General features: G+C 37.3%; 1 protein-coding gene across 1 annotated transcript; it reads right to left on the bottom strand.

The window, feature by feature from the left end:
• Positions 1–19,566: 19,566 nt before the first annotated feature.
• On the bottom strand, positions 19,567–19,938 carry LOC109236683 (protein GLUTAMINE DUMPER 2-like). The gene has a single exon (XM_019402880.1). The coding sequence runs from the start codon at positions 19,936–19,938 to the stop codon at positions 19,567–19,569; it is 372 nt and encodes a 123-aa protein (XP_019258425.1).
• Positions 19,939–20,145: the final 207 nt, after the last annotated feature.

Raw genomic sequence — 20,145 nt, 5'->3', positions numbered from 1 at the left:
CTCTTCCATGCCAAGTTCTTCTGCTAGTCATCCCGGTGCTAGAGGTTCCCTTCAGTCGCCGTCACCAGCACCAGGTGGTTGTTATGAGTGTGGAGAGTTGGGGCATATGTGGAGGTAATGTCCTCGTCGTCATGGGGGTCCGCCTCATCAGAGGAGTCAGCCATCGACTTCAGCACCAGTTACTTCACCACCCACCCAGTTAGCTAGGGGTGGAGCACAGTTAGCTAGGGGTCACCGCAGAGGGGGAGGTCGATCAGGTAGTGGTCAGGCCCATTTTTAGGCACTTTCAGCCACACCAGATGTTATTGCTTCAGATGCTGTGATCACAGGTATTTTCTCAGTTTGCCACAAAGATGCCTCTGTGTAATTTGATCCTGGTTTCACTTTTTCTTATATGTCATCATATTTTGCTCATTATTTGGATACGCCCTGCGAGTCTCTTGTTTCATCTGTTTTTGTATCTACTCTGGTGCACAATACTATCGTTGTGGACCGCGTATATCGGTCGTGTGTGGTGACTATTGGGGGTTTGGAGACCCGAGTGGACCTTTTGTTGCTTATTATGGTTGATTTCGATGTGATATTGAGCATGGATTGGTTATCTCCGTGTCATGCTATTTTGGATTGTCATGCTAAGATAGTGACGTTGGCTATGGCGGGGGTGCTACTGATTGAGTGGTGAGGTTCGACGATTATGTTCCCAGTAGGGTCATTTCATTCTTGAAAACCCAACAGATGTCTGGGAAGGATTGTCTTTTTTATTTGGCCTTTGTGAGGGATGTTAGTGCAGAGACTCCTTCCATTGATTCAGTTCCGGTAGTGAGGGATTTTCCGGATGTATTTCCTGCAGACCTGCCGGGCATGCCACCGGACAGGAATATTGACTTCGGTATTGATTTAGTGCCAAGCAATCAGCCCATTTCTGTTCCACCGTATCGTATTGCACCGGCGGAGTTGAAGGAGTTGAAGGAGCAGCTTCACGAACTCCTTGATAAGGGGTTTATTCGGCCTAGTGTGTCGCCTTGGGGTGCGCATGTTCTATTTGTGAAGAAGAAGGATGGCACGATGAGGATGTGCATTGATTACAGGCAGTTGAATAAAGTCACAATCAAGAACAAGTATCCTTTGCCTCGTATTGATGATTTATTTGACCAGCTTCAGGGAGCGAGAGTGTTCTCCAAGATTGATCTCAGATCAGGGTATCACCATGTGAGAACGTGATTTTTGCCCTATATGAGTTACTCCCAGAAATTCGAACAAAACTATATCTTTCATTATTGTACAATTTTGAGGATTTTCGTGACATTTTTGTGATAATTGTTTGCATTTTTGTTTGTGCATTTTAATTCATAAAAATACAAATATAGGTTGCATGTGCATTTAGGAGTTATTTTGCATTTTTAGAGTTATTTAGTAGTTTAGCTTTTACAAAAATAAGAAAACCACAAAAAATAGTTATTCGCGCATTTTAAATTCCAATTTGGATTTTAGTAGTTTTTCTTTAATTTCTTAATTATGGTAATTAATTTGCAAAGATAATTTGAGTAGAAATTAATTTAGGTTTATTTTTAGTTTTATTCTTAAAAGAAATTAAAAAAAACACAAACAAGAAAAGAAGAAGAGAGAGTTAATTTGGGAAGAATAGAACACATGAAAAGAAATTTGGGCCAATTTCGTGTGCATTTGTTTAGGCCCAAACACATTTTCCTTGTTTCAAACACCTGCCCAAATGGATCAAACCCATTCCAGCCCAATTCAGACCTGCCTGTTGCAGCCCATACCCGTCCAAATACCCGGCCCAACCCCCCTTTACAAAAACGACGCCGTATCGACCAAGTGAATCTCATCCATTGATACCTAATGATCGAACAGTTGAGAAATAAGTCCCCATTCCATTAAAATTGTCCAAAAATCCTCAGAGACGGTCAATTCGTCAGCCTCTCATCGTCTTCATCTATCTCAACCCTAGTATCCCTGAGTTCCGCCATTTTCACAGGCAAACAGAGCTCGACCACCACCCAAAATACGACCATGCCACTATCACCCTTCTCTACATCCTAATCAGTCACCATTTACCAAAATCTTTGCCCAGTCGGACTCGGCTCTAGTCTGAAATCGAAGAAGAAAGAAATCTTTTGAAGTCCTCAAGCTTTTAGGAGTGATTCGGTTCGAAATCAATATCGTTCGTTTGTTCTCAAGGAAAACAGCCGGCCAGTATCAATTTCGGGTCGAATCAAAGACACCGGGGTTCATTCAAGCCAACCATTTGCTTTCCCTTTTAGGTATTTCACCTCGATGCTTTTCTTTGCCCTGTTTCTGTTTCTCTTCGTTCTTCTCTGTTTCTGTGTTGCATTTCATCACTGCCCCACCTTTCCCTCTCTTGTTTTTTTTTGTTGCTTTGTTCTTTTATCGAAAAGTGTCGTTAAGGCCGAGTCGATTAATATAAATTAGTATCGATTTAGGTTTATCATTATTCTAATGTCTCTATTAATTCTAGCATCCGAATTTCTCTGAATCTTGTGTGCTAATCTAAACTTTGTTGGATTTGAATTTCATTATTTTTGTATTGGATTTGAATTAACTCAGTTTTGTTTAGTTGGGTTGGGTCGTTAATTTTGTATTTTGGCTGCTCGATTGGGTTTCTATAAAAGAGTTTGGGTTGGATTGCTTCTTGGGTAACACCAGGCCCAATTCAGGGTCTATGACCCATTTAGCTTAACCAATTGGCCCGGGTGGGTTCAGGGTTAATAACAGTAGTTGTAGGGGTGACTTGGGTAGTTCAAGTGGGGGAATCTTTTCATAACTGAAATAAGAAGCTTCTAGTAGGGATTTCTAGCCAATTTCAGGCTTTCAAGTGGTTAAGCTTGGGAAACAAGGCAGTAAATAGGGGACTATTTGGTTAAAATTGAATAAATAAAGAGGGACTAAGATAGAAAAGTGAAAATCTGAAGTTCCCTTAGGTTTGCCTATAAAAAGGCAGTAGCTTCTGATTGAAAACAAGTTTTGGAGCTCTGAAAATGCCCCCCACTTTCCCAAGTTTCATGAGCTCAAATTTGAATTTCAAATTGAAAATTCCTGAGATCTTAGTCCTTCAAAGCAAAACTCCAACAATCAAAAAAAATCCGTTCTATTGTAATTCTAGGTCAATTTCAAAGTTCATCAGCTGATTTGGCATAATTAAGCCTAAGGATTTGATTGTTGAAAGCTTTCTGGAGGTTCATGGTTTAAATTCGAGAGTAATTGAGTTTAAATTGAGGCTGTTTGTTCTGTCTTACTGGTTGTTGTTCGTCTGTCCTTCTTCCCGTGTTATAGCAATACAGTTTAGGTTTTCAACTAATCCTATGGCTGTGTTGTTGCTGGATTACATTTGCTGAAGCCTTACATCTGTTTTATACTGCTGTAGCTGACCTCTTCTTCTCCTCATTTTGATTCCATATCCAGGTACCTTTTTTTAAGCTTCAAATATTATGTGAAGAATCAGATCCATTTGTATGCACTTATGAAGTGCAATAATGGACAAGCTGTTACACGAATGTGTTGTTTGAATAATAATTGGTCACGTTGATGAGACTTTTGGACTGTTGTAATTAGATTGTTAAATCGCTTTTTGTGTAGTTGCGTTAGTGAAGCTGTCTAGTACAGTTGTTTAGTATAGCTCTAGTAAATTCCATTTCACTTAGAATTTGATGCTATGTTAATAGATATTGAATTACAGTTAAATCCAGCTCCAAAGGAATTTGACAATGACTTGCGTAGGTTTTCAGTTTGGAATTATGTTTTAACACCAGTGTTTGTTTTATTAAAAGTATACAAATCCAAACACAAAATATGAAATCCAGATTTAGAATCAGCCTGTGGATTGAAGCACTTGATAGCTTGTTTTGACACAATATATGATACAATTTTGGTTTAGGCATTCAGGAGAATCATGGACAGTCCAATGATTGTCGTAGCATAGTTACTTAGTTGCTGTATTAGTCACATTGTTAAAGCTAATCTCAAACTCTGAAAATAGTCGCTTATACTGGGCCCAGTCATGTTAATAATAGGCCCAGTCGGATATAAGACCCTTCCTACTGTTTTCCTCCATTTGGGCCCCTACAAAGGGCCAAGGCCGGCCAGAGATCCTATTGAAACTCCTAGTTCTTGGGCCAATATTTGGAAAGCTTAAAATTCTTTTAAAAGGTTTAATTTGGTTTAGTAATATATTTGGGCTTTCGAGTTAGGTAGCGGGTTCAAATTAAAAGGTTGTCCCTTTTGTTTGAATCCGGACTTGAACTTGAGACCCGGATTTTATAACATTAACTAAGGCTCTTTAGAGACAAAAAATCAATAGAAAATTATAGTTTGCTTTAGGTTGGCCTTTAAATAATAAAGTGAGATGAGCCTCGCCAAACAAAAATGCATAAATCGCGGGGCCCTCATTAAATGCTTATATTAAAATACTTAGAATTCGGGACGTGCCGTTTAGCGAATTTTCACGGCCTCCCGCAAAGATAATACCACGTTAGTCGCTTTAGGCGCGCTTTTTAATAATCTTACTTTTCTAAATACGGGTGTGCATTTCATGCAACCCAAATCCAAATCCCAAAACGTTGAATAAAAATGTGTCGAGGATACGGGTGCATTTCATGTGATGTGATCCAAAAATACGTTTTCAAACGACGTTCACTTTCTTAATAAATTTTAATTAAAAGCGGTAAGTAATTTTTAAAATTGCACAATAGGATAACATGTATTAAATTCAGATTTTTGCCGAATATAGCAGTTGAGCGACCGTGCTAGAACCACGGAACTCGGGAGTGCCTAACCCCTTCTCCTGGATTAACAGAATTCCTTACCCGGATTTCTGGTTCGCGACTGTTAAATAGAGTCAAACCCTTCCTCGATTCGGGATTCAAACCGGTGACTTGGGACACCATAAATCTCCCAAGTGGCGACTCTGAATCTCTTAATAAACGAAGCCCGTTTCGATTGTCCTTTAATTGGAAAAATTCCCTTTTATTATACCCTTCGCGGGGTGTAGTAATGAAAAAGGAGGTGTGACAAGGCCGACACTCGAGAACCCTCTGCTCTATCCAATTCGGCCACTTTCCTTTCTTGCTCGGCCATCTTCTCCGACCATTCCGCACTCAGGGCATCGACTCTAGTAGCGCTTTACTCAAGTTCAGCTCGTAAAGATAGAACCTTCGCCTGAAGGTCCTCGCATTCAGCGGCAACCCCTTTGCCCACCTCGATCTCCTCGTCCTTGGCATAAAGCAGTCCCTCAAGCTCACTACATCTGCGGATAGACCGCATCAGCTCCTCATCTCTTTTCTCCAACTCCTCCCTAATGGACTGGGTGCTGGCGCCCGCTTTGAGCTGCTCGTGCATCTCACAGCACCTGTTGCGATACCACCGGTACTTCTCGACCATTATTAGAAAAATCTCGGCCCGCGTCGCATCCCCCAAGCACTCTCGATCTCCAGCATGTAGGTCTATAAAGAAGAACAAGAAGAGATGAGAGAACAAGTCAGTGTAATTACACAGGTCACAAAACCAAAAATCAAAGGGGCACTAACCCTTAACGCCATCACGGCCACACCGCCTGACAGCCCAAAATCGTTGACCTCCTGAAAGGATTCGCTTTTAGCGGCGGAGCACAAAAGTTCAAACTGTGGCACAAAGTCCACTGTGTCTTACAACAGGTTGAGATCCGTCGGAATTTCAAGTATACAGGAAGGGCCTTCCGCCCTTACCACAGTTCGAGTAAAGCCCTCCTCGAACATCCTCACGTCCTCAGAGTCGATGTCGGATTCGGATTCATAATCCTAAATCATGACGCCTTTTCCCCTTTCATTGGCCGAAGATGCGGCGCGGTTCGGCTGAGATGACGATGGCCTGCTCGGAACAACAATAGCGCCACAGAACTCTGTCCCTCCGTCGCAATAGCCTCCTAAGCGCTCACAACAAGCGTCACCTCCGCATCCAGACTGGCACCACTAGCGGTCCCGGGTACCCACTACAACAAAAAAAGCTTTTATTGGCAAAAGATATGTCCTTTAGTGGCAATAATAATTGCCGCAGAAACTATTACCGGCAGTTATTTATTTGTCGCTGCTTCCAGCGTCGCTAAAGGCTTCAGTGGCAATAAATAAGAAAGCTGGTAAAGACCCAAACTATTGCTGCTAAAAGGTTTGACAATTAACGGCAATTATCTGCCGGCAATTGAAGTGGCCACTAAAAGTGGCTAATGAATATCATAGCTCATACATTTAGGGGCAATTGTTATTGCCGGTAAAGACCAACTTACTGCTGAAAGTGGTGACTTCTTATTTTAACGGCTTTTGATATGGTTAAGATATATCCAATTTATTGCCAGTAAAAATTTAATAGTATTAGCTATGGCCTGAAATAGTATAATAAACACACTGCTTTTACTCATTCCAAAAAAAATAATACTTCATTACATCCACAAACAGAAATGACAAAATCCTTAATTTTAGAGATTCGACACCATAAAATACATAGTACACAACTTGGACTAGTCTTTATTCACCAGCTTGGTCACCCTACTTGCTTTCCTAACCCCTTGTTTCGTAAACCCACAAGCTTCATGGCACGCAAAGGTATACCTGAAATACAGAAAAATAAATTTGTTAAATCTAGTTTATTATGTCTCGAGAACAAATTAACAAATTTGGTAGCCCCTCGTCCAGTTCATCAGATTTATTATCTCTTACATCCAGTTCAATATATGCTTCAGGCAGTGTTTCAGTGCCCCAAGAACTTATTTGACTAGCCTACCAAAGCATGTCAGTGTTTGATCCATACTCGTGTCTACCTCAACGAGACTCCTTCAGTGGATTCATGGCAAAAGTTTTCTAAAATATAAAAAGAAGCCACTAAATATTATCATCTAGTAGAATACTTAATTTCACCCCTATAAAGCTCCACACAGTTAAAGTAACACATGAAATAATTTAGATCCGCGTGAAACCATTTCATTGAAACATCAAATAAGAGGCAGTAACGAGTCTTTTATTCCCCGTGAACATATTACTGTGTGAAATTGAATCTGCTTAGTTTCATGGAGACAAGCTTTAATTTTTTTTTCCTCTAGGCATTGATAGACCACATGAAACTGCTAGCAGTAGAAAATTAAAATACATGTTTAGATTAGAGCTAAAAAGCCAATTTATGAGTTTAAAGCCCAACTATTCTGTACTTTGAACAAACTTTAATAAAAAAGGTTCAGAGAAGGAGCAAGTAACTACACTACGTCATCAAATTTCTGAAAGAAATGTACATATAAATTCCAATCTTCAATGCAGTAAACACCACCTATTTTCGAAATTTATTTTCCTTAGTGGCATATTACAGTAAGAAATACTAATCAGTAGGCTTTGTTTGAATCGAAACTTCAATATTTATAGCATTAGAAGACTGCAAGGCATTTTCAACTATGTGTAAGAATACTTTCTTTTTCTCCTTTTAATAATTTGATATATTAATTGATAAATTAAACACAATGACGTATATTTTAGCTTTAATATAACTTAGCAGGAAAGAGGCAACTTTCAGTAAACCTATGGCATATAATTCCAGTCATCCATTCCTAATAATTTTAAATTTGTACAGAAGCATAATAATCGGTTGACAAAAGACTAGTGCTCGAATATTTGGAGTTTGGACAGTTCAGCAGCTAGAAATGCAAAATCTATAAAATAATCATCCCATGACATCACCTACACTCACAAATCATTATCTTTACCTCTTTTTACAGAATAAAAGAAAAGCACATAACTTTGAAATTGAACTAGCTAGAAGTGAAAATAAAATGAATGTTAGAATATGAAATCTGATGTAAAGCAAAGTTAGTAACCTGCAATCAAATTACTTACACCAACAATTTGAACATAATATAGTTGAAAAAACATCTTCTGTCTCAAGAGAATTGATACGAACAATGAATGCATCAAATAACTTACACTAACAGTTTGGACATATGATAGTTTACATGTTTTGACTTGATAAATGACGAGTATCGATGTTATGCATAAAAGATACCAACTAAATGGTTTAATAAGTAAATAGAAGTACTATGCCATGAAGATAAGAATCCAAGTTTATTATTACTGAACAATGTAGATACCTGCATATCTACATATATCTTGAAAGGGTAGTCGCAAGCACATAAATATAACAAGGCGTACATAATAACTTCAGTAACTAGAATAACTTTTCAATATAAGACAGAATAGTATGGTTTCAGCCTTCAAGATTTAAGAAAACAATAAAAAATTACCTTCTAATTCTTCTTTATATGAGAGCGCTCGGGAAGACAGCCATGAATGTTTCTGTACAAACAATGTAAAAATTCAATTAACATGAGTTAGTAAGTAAAGAAAAACTAGTCCATCAAGAATTCATGTCTAACGAACAACACAAAGAACTAGATTAAATAGCTTAAAAAATATTTTGGTTAGGGCCTATTCTCGCAAACATAAATCAAGTTGTATTACTACATATATTTAGACATCTTCTATCAGATGTACTAACATGATCATACCAGGAATAATACAACAATAAATTTTCACCTCAAAGACATAGTAATGAACTAGACATGTAATCCAAAAACTCATTATAAACAGAAAGGGAGAACTTACTTTGGCGGAGGATGTTACAAGAAAATGAAGTGTGATGTCTTAAAAAATATCCCTATATTTGTGAATTCTCCTTCTCCCATTGTGAAGGAAATTATTAGTAATTAAATTGTACTCATGAGAAGCAATTTATATGTATATCAATTTGATTTACATCAAAAGAGTCGGCCTTCAACAAACTTTAAGAAACATACCTATATTATGAATCCAATTACCAAATAAAATTTTTATTTTTCAGAAGACCAAATTCACCAAACTATATCTCAAATTTTACCTACTTCTCATTTTTGCATCAAATTAAAGTAGGAAAACTTTCTTATATAGATTTTGAAGAAAAGTGAAAAATATTGAGACCAATGAGACCTACCAGCGAAGGAAGAAGAACAGAGTAGGCCAAATCTACAAAGAAACAACAAAAGAGCAATAGATTCTGATTAGTAAAGAAACCCTAATCCATGACCAGTGAGACCTATATTACATCTAATTGGCATATGAATCTAAATAAGGGCGCCCTCTTCTACACTCACTACAAATACAAAATCAAAGTTTACCCACTTCAGCTTTGCATTTCACGACCAAAAGGGTCATCAAAATCAAAACCAAGAGGAAGAGAGACAGAGATTGATAGAGTAGAGCGAATTACCTAGTGACGGTGGTCGGTGATGGTGATAAAGACGAGTTGAGCGCCGACGACATGGGAGAGAGAGGGGAGAGGCATACGCTCAATCTTGCGGCTTGCTGTGGGTGAATCTGTTTCCATGCAGTACATGGAGAGAGAATTTTACAAGGAAAAAACGTGAGAGAGAATGAAATGAGTATAATAGGCTTTTAATTTAGTAACCTTTACTGACTATTACTTTCAATAGCTGGTAAAAAGTTATTATTTCTTGGCAAATGTTCAGTTGTCGCTAATGTTTGTGCATAGAGAATTATTTTATCGGCAATTGGCTAATTGCCACTAAATAATTGCCACTAAAAGGCTTTTTTGTGGTAGTGACCGTCGAAACAAGGTCGCCTCCCGAGGGTGTTTCGGTTAAAGAAGCCTCTTCAAATACTACCCTTCGCCCCTTCGATGGGTCCTCTCCACTACTGACGCGGGAGGATTTGCCCGTTGAATGAACTGCAGGAACCGGAGTCTCTGGTTGGGGAGCGACCTCCAAGCGTACGGCTTTGGCCGCGGTGCGGTCCGACGAGCGGCCGGACCCTCTACTCACTTTCCTGTAGAAGCTCTTGTTGCGGCCCGGGTAGAGGGCGCCAGTTGACAGAACGCAAGCAGAGAAGCCCTCGTCCTTCTCACTCCTCTCCGGCCTGCCAGTAAGGAAGGATTTGATTAAATAACGACGAGGTAAAAAAACATGAAGTAGAGAACAAAGCGAAACCATAATGAACAACCTCACCAGTAAGCGGCTTGCGCCCAAATTTCTCATGAAAAGACGCCCACTCACGGATCCCCACTGTGTAGGGGATAATTGCGCTCACCCACTCACGGATATCGGCAACCAGCAGGGGAGGAAGTCTCTCTGCTACAAAAACAAAAGCAAATCCTCAGTGAAGTCGTTAAAGGGATACGACCAATGACCATCATAAGGAAAATTGCACGAAGTAAACGAAAAGAGGAACTTATGGGCGAAATTCCACGTCTCAGGAAACCCCGCTGGGTTCGATACGACGTGCTCTGTCCGGATGTAGAAGTAGTTTTCCTAGAAACGGCGGTTAGTCTTGTCGTCCATCTTCACCACCAAACTCTTGGTTCCTCGATGACGCATATGAATCATCGTACCCCAAAGAAAATGGGGGGCGAAGAGGTGGATATGTGCCTTGGAGAAACACCTCGGCCGGCCATCTCTGCGTACTTGATGAGCTATGAGGAAAAGCTTATACACGTACGGAGAGAGCTGAACCGGGCACACCTCATAAAAATGGCAGAAATCAACCATAAGTAAGGAAGGGGAAGCGTGTACCCGATAACAAAGGGATACGCGTAAAACGCGCAGTAGCCCCGGCGATGTAAATGCACTATATCCTTATCCGCCGGCACCATTTCAATATGATCGCGGATCCCCCATTTGGCTTTGAACGCAGTGATCGTTGCAGCATCCATCTTGGAAGGAACGAGCTTCGGTTTATCCCCGGGAGGGCTATTAAAGTCGGTCCTCGCCTTCCCCGGGCGAGGAACCACCTCGTCCACCGTCGGAAATCCCTCATCTTCCACTACTTCCACCCCCTCTTCGAGTAGGGATGCGTCATTCTCTAGCACCAGAGCACCTACATCTTTATTAGAGTAGGAAGGAGTACTAGCCATTTGTTTTCTTTGATCGAAAGAAACGAAGATGATAAATCAAAAAGATGATGGCCATCGCAAATCCTAGCAGAAGCAGAGATATGAGGGATTAAGGAAAGAGGAGAAGACTTGGGAAATTCTCTCTTAAGCAATTGGAAACCGTAACGATTCAAATGAGGAGCTCCCCCTAATTTATAGGGATATAAATGTCCTGAGCGGGAAAACCAAGAGTCGCCAGTTAGAAAGCGGAAAGGGCACGGGAAACGATATTGCCTAGAAAACGTGCGCCATAATGACGCATGAGGAATATTGATGACACCCTGAACTGACGTGACGGTCCAATCTTGAACTGACGTAACGATCCGACATGATTCTCGAAGCGTCACGTCGCCACCTCGCCATAAGGTTCTTTCCCCTCGCATAAAGCATTCAAATTTCTCCGTTTTTGAATTAACAGGGTCCTCCCATTGGGCTCGCCAATAAGCGACCCCAACGGGCGGAGTGACTAACTGTATGGGTCAAAATCTTACGGCACATGGATTAGTGCTAACGGGAATGGAAGGAGGTCAACTAAGACGTGGTCGTACCCATAGGGTATAGTAACAATGAAGACCTCGGCCACGGCCGAAGATGGAGCCATCAAAAAGCCTTTATGGCAAAGTGGATATCGTGATATTTAAGGGAGGCGATGTGAAGGACAGTAAGGAGACGAAGGCACTATAGTTAAGGACCGATGGACAAAAGGGAATATTGATAATATATATATATATATATATGGGGTAAGAAGACAAGAAAAGGAGGCTTCCTCTCAGAGAGAGAAAAAGGAGAAGAACAGAAGACCAAGAAAGGGGCTTTGATAGCAAACACAAATCTTTGTAATCATCATTGCCAAATCAATGAATATAGACCTCATAGTTATCAATGGATTCCTTCTTTTTCTTCTTTGCTCTTACATTACGGAACGATACTCCAAAGATGTAAGTTTATGTCATACTTGATGTCTTTTAATGATATTAAATCGGACTATAATTTTGTTATATCTCATTCTTTTATCCAATGCACTTAGATCTAGAGTTAATTATCCTTGGCTAAGATTTATCCTCTATTTTCTTCATTAATTGGTTTAACTCAAAAAGCTTGATACTTTTGGTCAAACATACATATGGATGCATAGGGAAAGTAGAAAAGACTCAGGTCAACAAGTCCATTACCATCAAGTTAAGAAATAGGAGTACCTAGAAGAAAGATAGCCCCAAAGATATGTCATAGTAAAAGATTAGTAAGTGGAAGTGGGTAATGTCGAATTATTCCACAGTTAAACTTAAAAAGATAGCATGGCAATGCAAGTGTTAGCTTTGAGAATGAAAAATTTCTTGTAGAAAGCGTTTTTCCCTTTAATAAAATTTGGTTCTGCAAGAATTTAAATTAATCGGATCAGCGCATATCAGATAGAAATGGTTATATATAATAAGAGATCAAAAAGAGAGTTATCTTTTACTTACTACCTCGGCCATTTTCAAGCACCTTATCATATGGGGCATAATAAAAGAAAGAAAAGAATAGATCGACAACAGCAAGTATTATGGCCTTCCTAACATTTATAGACTGGTCCGAGTCGCCATGGCCCTTAATCTAATCCATTTTATGATCATCTGCTTGTGTCAATCTTTGTTTGCTAATTCTATATACTTGTAGGATATCAAATGACAAAACTAGAAAGCTTATATTTGTTTGACCAAAATACATAACTCTTGGTTCAAATAATTATATTTATGTGATAATGGGTTAAACCTAGTTAATAATAATGTTTTTAGATGTTATTTTCGAAAATGCGATTAAAGTTAAATAGATCTGGTAGAAAAGTGACACCAGTATGCAATAACTATTCCAACAAGTATGAGCAATAATGTAGCATTTAACAGCAATGAATAATACTCTCTCTGTTCTAATTTATGTGAACCTGTTTGTTTGGGCACGGAGTTTAAGAATAAATGAAGACTTTTGGAATTTGTGGTCCTAAACAAGTCAAAAAGGGGCCAAGAGTATTTGTGTGGTTATAAAAGCTTCTCATTAAGGGTAGAATTGGAAATTTAAGCTAAAACGTGTACAAATTTAGAAAGGGGTCATTCTTTTTGGAACGGACCAAAAAGAAAATAGGTTCACATAAACTGGAACAGAGGGAGTAATAAATGGCATTTAAGTAAATATGAGGAGTGATTCACCCAATAAAGGATGAACTAGATTGTTGTTCCTCCTGACAATGATGAGTGACAAACAAATCCTTGAATGTTCCAATTATTCTCGGATCTGATAGAAAAATATGAAATAATATAGACAAGAATCTTGATGAAAAAGTAGTGTTTGTATCTTAGTAAGAGAGAATATTTTGTCAAAGTCTGTTCTTACAAAATGAATATCCCATGCCTCGTATTATTGTCCATTTTTCTATTTATATGAGATAGATTTCTAGTAAACTCTAATAATAGAAGTGTAGAGAATATCCACTAGAATATTCGCTTTAATATTCTATTTCGAAAACTAGCCATTACAGCTTCATCAACGATGCTCGACCTCGACCATTATTGACATCTTGACCATGGCTCTCGTCGGCTCATCGGTTATGAGTCTCGTTGCTTCTTGGTCCACCTCCACTAACGATGGTTCTATGACTCTTTCTTTAGTGTTATCTTATCTTAAATATTCTAGGGCTGATTTTGACCCATAATCAATCGTGTTTTTCCAGTACCTAATCCATATGCCTCCCCGCTCTATATACCAGCCATGCTTTCACTAATTTAGTATTGCACATCCAAAGTGCTGATCTACTCAATAAAGGTAAAATGATACGATAAAATAATTAAATCAACTTAAAAAAGAGAACTTTTCTAGATGGATAGTTATATGGTCATGAAGTCATTACCAAGTGGTTTTCACATAGAATCAGAGTATATTGCCATTTGATGTGAGGCACACTGCAGTTTTCATATACTTTTTATCCAAGATGCAGTAACCTATGGTTCAAACCATGGGCGGTTAATGTTCGTCTTCGCTCCACCTTGCCTTTATTTCGTTTCATTTTCCTTATTAAGAAACCTACTTAGGTAGCCATATGGGGGGAATATCAGTGAGTAAAATGTAGGCGTTTGCTCTGATTTTATTTTTTCAGATTTGAATTTTGAAAAAAAAAAGTATTTTAATCATAATTGATTTTTACTTTTCTTAAAAGAAAAATATAAATTTACTCTCTCAATATGCTTTTTTCTCTCATTTATATTAGTAGATTGATGTAAATTAATTAACCAAACTATATAAGTATATTATGCATCTTTTAGGAGTATAATTTTCTTTGTTGTCTGATTTATGACTACCAAAATTTACTTTATTAGTTTTCGAATAATGCCATATTATTTTAAAAGCGTACAAGGACACATAGGTAGGGCAAAGGAAGACATGATGTTATCATTTTGGTGATAGGAATATCATATTTTGCGAAAATACAAGCAATTTGACCAGAAAGGTAGGAGTAGTACCATTTTCCGCGGGACCGCTGCTTGTAAATTCTAAGGCATACCTTTTAATGATGACTATTGACTCCATGACGCGAAGCGGTCTACCTGCCCCTTTCAACGACTGCCTTTTCTTGCACGAAACTTTTTACTTAATGCCATTGATTTTGATTCCAAAAGTCTCCTCCTTCTCATTTCTCCGTTTCAATTTAAACGAGATAGTTTGACTTGACATAAAATTTAAAAAAGAAAAGAAATTTTTTTAAAATGTGATCCTAAAAGTTTAAGGAATAAAAGTTTTGTGGGGCTATAATATTTGTTACCTATAAATTTTTTTTATTAAGGGTAAAATGAATAAAATGAAAAGTCTAAAGTTAAATTATTGATAAGTATAAAATGTGTCATTCTTTTTTACACGAACTAATAAGCAAAGTTTGTCATTTAAATTGAGGGAGAGTAGTATATTACATTAACTGCTATCGGCCTAGCTATAATTTACGTCACGTTAATGTCTATTATTCAAGAACAGAATAGTTTTCTCATTCAACTGTATTGTTCTAATCTTCTGTGAGCAGAAATAGCAAAAAGAGAATGAAGTTCAATGACTCTTCTCAAACGTTACAATGGCACGTATAATTAACGTAAAATCCAATATAACTGCTACCCAGGGCACTAAAACGAAGAAAAAAAATTGTTCTTCTAATTCCCGTACGTTCTCGCTGATATAAATGTTAGATCAGTTAGTGTTTAATGGAAGTATTTGAGAAGAGGTTGTTTTGTCCTTTATTGAAAAATAAAGAAAGGAAAGAGTGTTTAAAAGCACTTCTTTGGAAGATATTGGAATTTGATTGTATTACTAATAGTCAAGATTGAATATTAAGTAGCCTGAAAGTAATATTATAGCCACTGGCCTATTATTTTATTAATTAATTAAAATACTTTTTAAATTAATTTAAGGAAAATCGTTTTTAACAAAAAAAAAAGTTAAATTCAAAAAGGTGACTTTTGGTTTTAAAATGTGCCTATTTATGAAGAGATTGTTATGAATAGAATTGTAATTAGAGTCAATGTCTATCTTTGAGAGAATTTTACTTTGTGGCTAGGTCATTTTTCCCCTATAAATAGAAGGGTTTTACCCCATTGTAAATCATTCCAAAATTCAATAAGAATTACTCTCTCTTTCTCGGCAATATTGTTCTTCTGCTTTTATTGTTTTACTACGCGTTATCAGCACGAGACTCTACCGTCTCAAGAAGCTCTTTGAGAAGATTAAGGTATAACGTTTCTCCTCTTTTTAATTATGACTGACATTATGAAAAGAAAGTTCGTTGCCCTTGAAATTTCGGGCAAGAACTATATGACATGGGTGTTGGATGCTGAAATCCATGTAGATGCAATGGGTCTTGGAGACACCATTAAAGATAAAAATAAAGCATCTACCCAAGACTGTGCTAAGGCCTTGATTTTCTTGCGCCATCACCTTGATGAAGGAATGAAAATAGAATATCTCACGGTCAAAGATCCACTTGTTTTGTGGAATGACTTAAAGGAAAGATATGACAACTTAAAGTTGGTGTTTTTGCCGTCTCCGCTACTTGGATCCGGAAAGTCCATTTGATCTAGTTGGCAATGAACTGAGAGTGCTAGCTTCAAATCCGATCTCAGCCTCGTACTTAGCTTCGGCATTAGTCGAACCTGGGCACCTTATGGGCTGATGACTTAATTCGCCCATTGGGATCTTCGAATTCAAGTCCCAATCCGATCCAGTCCCGAGTGCGTGATGATACGAAAACATAGGCCGCACCACAAGCACACAGGCGAAAGGACGAAGTTACGACGAACGGGAAGTAGAACTAGAACCGGGTTTAGATCTAGAGGAAACTAAAACTCTGCCTAGGAAATCCCCACAGACGGCGCCAAATTGTTTGACCAAAAAGTTTTAAGCCCTTTTTGTTAAATTAATTAAATAAGAAGATTTGGGGCAAATCCTAGCCGGAGATAATTTATTCTAGATCTGAGATAGAAGATAGGACTAAACAAGCATAGCTGAACATAAAATTTGATTACAATTGCGATTGAATTTCATGATGTAAGAAAAGGATTGATGGCTCTAATAATATCGAATGATAATGAAGAATACATAAATGAGAAGAATCATCATTCTTGAACAAGAACGACCTTCGTACGTTTGATAAAATTGAATTATAATTGAATAACGAGATTCTAATACCTTTTCTCCTTTTATGGCAAGGAGTCTGAGATCGAGGATATTCTTCACCTTTAGAGAGATGCATATCTTTCTTTTTCTGTGTTCCTCTTCTTATGTCATACTCTCTCATGATATTTATACCAAACACTTTCCTTACCCAGCGGTCCTTAACCGGAGTACCTAAGTTCTTGGAATATCCCGTAGAATATTCCTCTAAAATGTCTAAGTGTTGAACTAGCCGTTCAGGCCGAATTGAGTGTTTGACCTCGACGGTCAGGGCCGGCCCTTCCGTAAAGCAAGTAAAGCAACCGCTTTAGTCCTCATATTTGTAGGGGCCCCATTTTTTGTTACACCTAATATACTATGTATAAGTTTAAAAAAGAGTTCTGTAAAGTGAAAAAGGTTTGATTTCTTTCTTTAACAAATATAAACAAGAAGGATTTGCAACTGCTATGATTTCTACCAAATTGCACTTGAAATGAATATCGAACCTAAATTTTGTAAGAAACGTGTGATATATAGGAAGTAACAATTTGATGCGAATGTTGATAATAAAATCTCAAAATCACTCGAAGAGTCCTTTAGTGTTGATTACTTTTATACATAATAGACAAGGCTATTTTTTCATTCCAAAATAGATTTAACAATTCGAAGCATATGAAAATATTTTTGGTATTCTATTTGGCAGTAAAAACTAAGATCACTAGATGTTGGAAATTTGAAAACATATTCCTTAATCTTGAATGTTCCTTAAATTATAATAATCAATTCGATATTGATGGTTTAGATTTATTTTCTGAACTAAAAGTATTAAGAAAAATAGTACAATTAGAAGATAACAGTTTAATTGATACATTTAATAAAATGAAAAGATTAAATTTTTTTCCAAATGCATAAATATCTTATGAAATAATATTCATAACTCATGTTACCGATGCTTTAGCGGAAAGAAGCTTTCAAAATTGAAATTGATAAAATCTTACCTAAGAACAATAATGTCATCAATTGAGAAATACTTATTAGGAGTTATTGATTATAAGAAAAGTATTAATAACTTTGTATCTAAGAAAAGATAAAAAAAATAGACTGCAAATAAATAATAAAAAATTTAAAAGTTAAGGCCCCTCATAAAGTTTGACTTTAGGCCACAAAATTCGTCGGGCCTCCCCTGTCGACGGTAACTGAATCACTCGCCGGTATATTGCCTCCTATACGTGACTTCGGCTTGGTTGACTCTTGGTCGTTTTTCCTTAAGCAGAGTTCTTTTGTTCAAATTTTGACCTATACATTATTATGTGATGTTTTCATCTTCAATTCGTTGTGATTTTTTTCTTTAACCTTTCTCTAACCTAGCTAATGAAAACGACACAAGCATAGGAGGAGAGAAGACGACATGATGTTATCATTTTGGCGCAATGAACAACCGAGTTTCCGTAAAATAATTACTTCATTTGTTGATCAGCTTGAAAAAGTTATTTATTCATGAATTGATATTAACCCCAACTTAATATACTGATAGCGTAATTATGATGATTTTACAGTATCGGGCACCAGCAATTATAATTGGGTTATATTATTTCTTACTTGATTACCAGTTACAGAAAATTTGTTTATACTTACTAAAAAGGGATTTGATTGTAAATTTTTTTTTTCATACCCAGTGTATAGAACTTAAGCTCAAATACTACGTTTCTAATACAGTTGTTAATTACTACTATGCATATCTTTAATTTATTACTTAAACATGGCATATTTGTGCGTATAATTTGATATAAGATTTTACCAAAATCTAATGAATATCATTTTCCGGGGCCGCTGCTTCTTGTAACAGGCTTTAATCATGAGTCCCTTGACGCACAAAGATGTCTGTCTCTCTTCAACCTTTGCTTAATAGTCTCTTTCTGTTAATTGCACGAAACCTTTGCTTAATGTCATTCCAACACTCCACTTCGTCACATAATTTGCAATAGCCTTATAACATGCGTCACGCTAATGTATTATCAAAAGTTCGCTTCGTAACTTTCCCAAGATATTTCACTTACCAACATTATCTATATCGTAATCAACGAATAAAAGGGAAAAAAATGATAAACAAAAAGGTAAACTTTTTGCCCCCATTCAATATTTCTACTAATGAAATAGGTATATGATATGTTTTGCACATGAAATTTGTTTTACAGTACCTAATATGATATGCTGTAATTAAGAACCCCGAAATTCACGCAGCAGGAATCCTTTTTCCCAATTCCAATACGAGTACCACGACAAGTCATAATACATTAGTACTTTATGTCTCTATTCTACTTTTTTTTTTAAACGTATATTTAAATGACAGTGCGCGTAAAGAAAACAGCAAATTAAGGAGAATTCTCGTGTTTATATATGTTTATGTTGTTCCTTCGTTAATTTTCTGGGGTCCTGGTCTTTTTGGCAATTTATTGTGGAAGGAATAGTTGCCTCAAATATTAACTCCTCATAATTATTGGAGTTCGCCTCTAAAGCTCTAAAGCTTCGCTTGCTAACCTAATTAACATCGTGATCAAGAATCCACTCTGGTTACAGATGTAAACAATTAACCCTTAATTTGCTAAATATATAAACAATCGATAATTAACAGAGAAATATTATTACCTTCCGATCGATTTCTCCACGTACTCGTTGATTCAGATTCATCAGTGTCAGAAACCCAAAAATACGAAGACAAGAAGTTGAACAAAAAAATATAGTTCACGGGTTGTATTTTTTGCCCCCCCCCCCCCCTTTTTTTTTTTTTCCTTTTTTGAAATGTAGTTACATATTAGTTGCTGTAATTTACTCTCCATCATTTCCGTCCCATATCATCTCTTACTCCTACTTTCTACCTCATTCCAGCTCAAAAACTATTGGAAAAAAGAAAAGAATACTATAAGAAAAGAATTAAACGACTCAAACTTGGTCAGGACCTTGACGAGTAGGCATGGCGGGCTTGGCTAACCACGTAGGATTGTAATCTCCGGGCATAATCACCACAAATTTTGGTTCCATTTCTGGTCTCAATGTCTGTACTGACTTCGTCGACGACTTCTCTTGACGACCGTCGTCGGAATCGTTAACGTTGTTGGAAGATGACGATGATTCTTCCGTCGACGACGAACGTTTCTTGTAAGAACAAGCCAAAATTAACAATGCTAACGCTATTAATCCCATCATAACTGCTAACCCACCAAAAAGGTACGGAACTGGAGAATTCCATCTGTGAAAACTCGAGTCTCCTGCTGTGGAAGTTGTATTATGTGATGGCTTCATCATCATTACCATAGTTGTCATCTTGTTTTTCTTTTTTTCTTTTTCTTTTTCCTTGGTCAGTTAATCTGAAAAATTGATTGCTCTGTTATGTTTGTATTTATAGAGCAAGAAAATAGAAAGAGATCGGAAAATAATGGTTTTAACAGTGCATGGATAAGATTGGACTAATAAATGGTACTCCTATAATTGAATTACAGAAATATCAGAGCAAGAAACCAT

This window comes from Nicotiana attenuata, unplaced genomic scaffold, assembly GCF_001879085.1.
Source record: "Nicotiana attenuata strain UT unplaced genomic scaffold, NIATTr2, whole genome shotgun sequence".
Taxonomy (NCBI): domain Eukaryota; kingdom Viridiplantae; phylum Streptophyta; class Magnoliopsida; order Solanales; family Solanaceae; genus Nicotiana; species Nicotiana attenuata.
Note: the sequence above shows the minus strand (reverse complement) of the source record. Positions and strands in the feature narration are given on the sequence as shown.

Bases quoted from the DNA above. Each gene is read 5' to 3' on its own strand.
- LOC109236683 (XM_019402880.1), bottom strand. From the start codon at position 19,938: ATGGTAATGATGATGAAGCCATCACATAATACAACTTCCACAGCAGGA.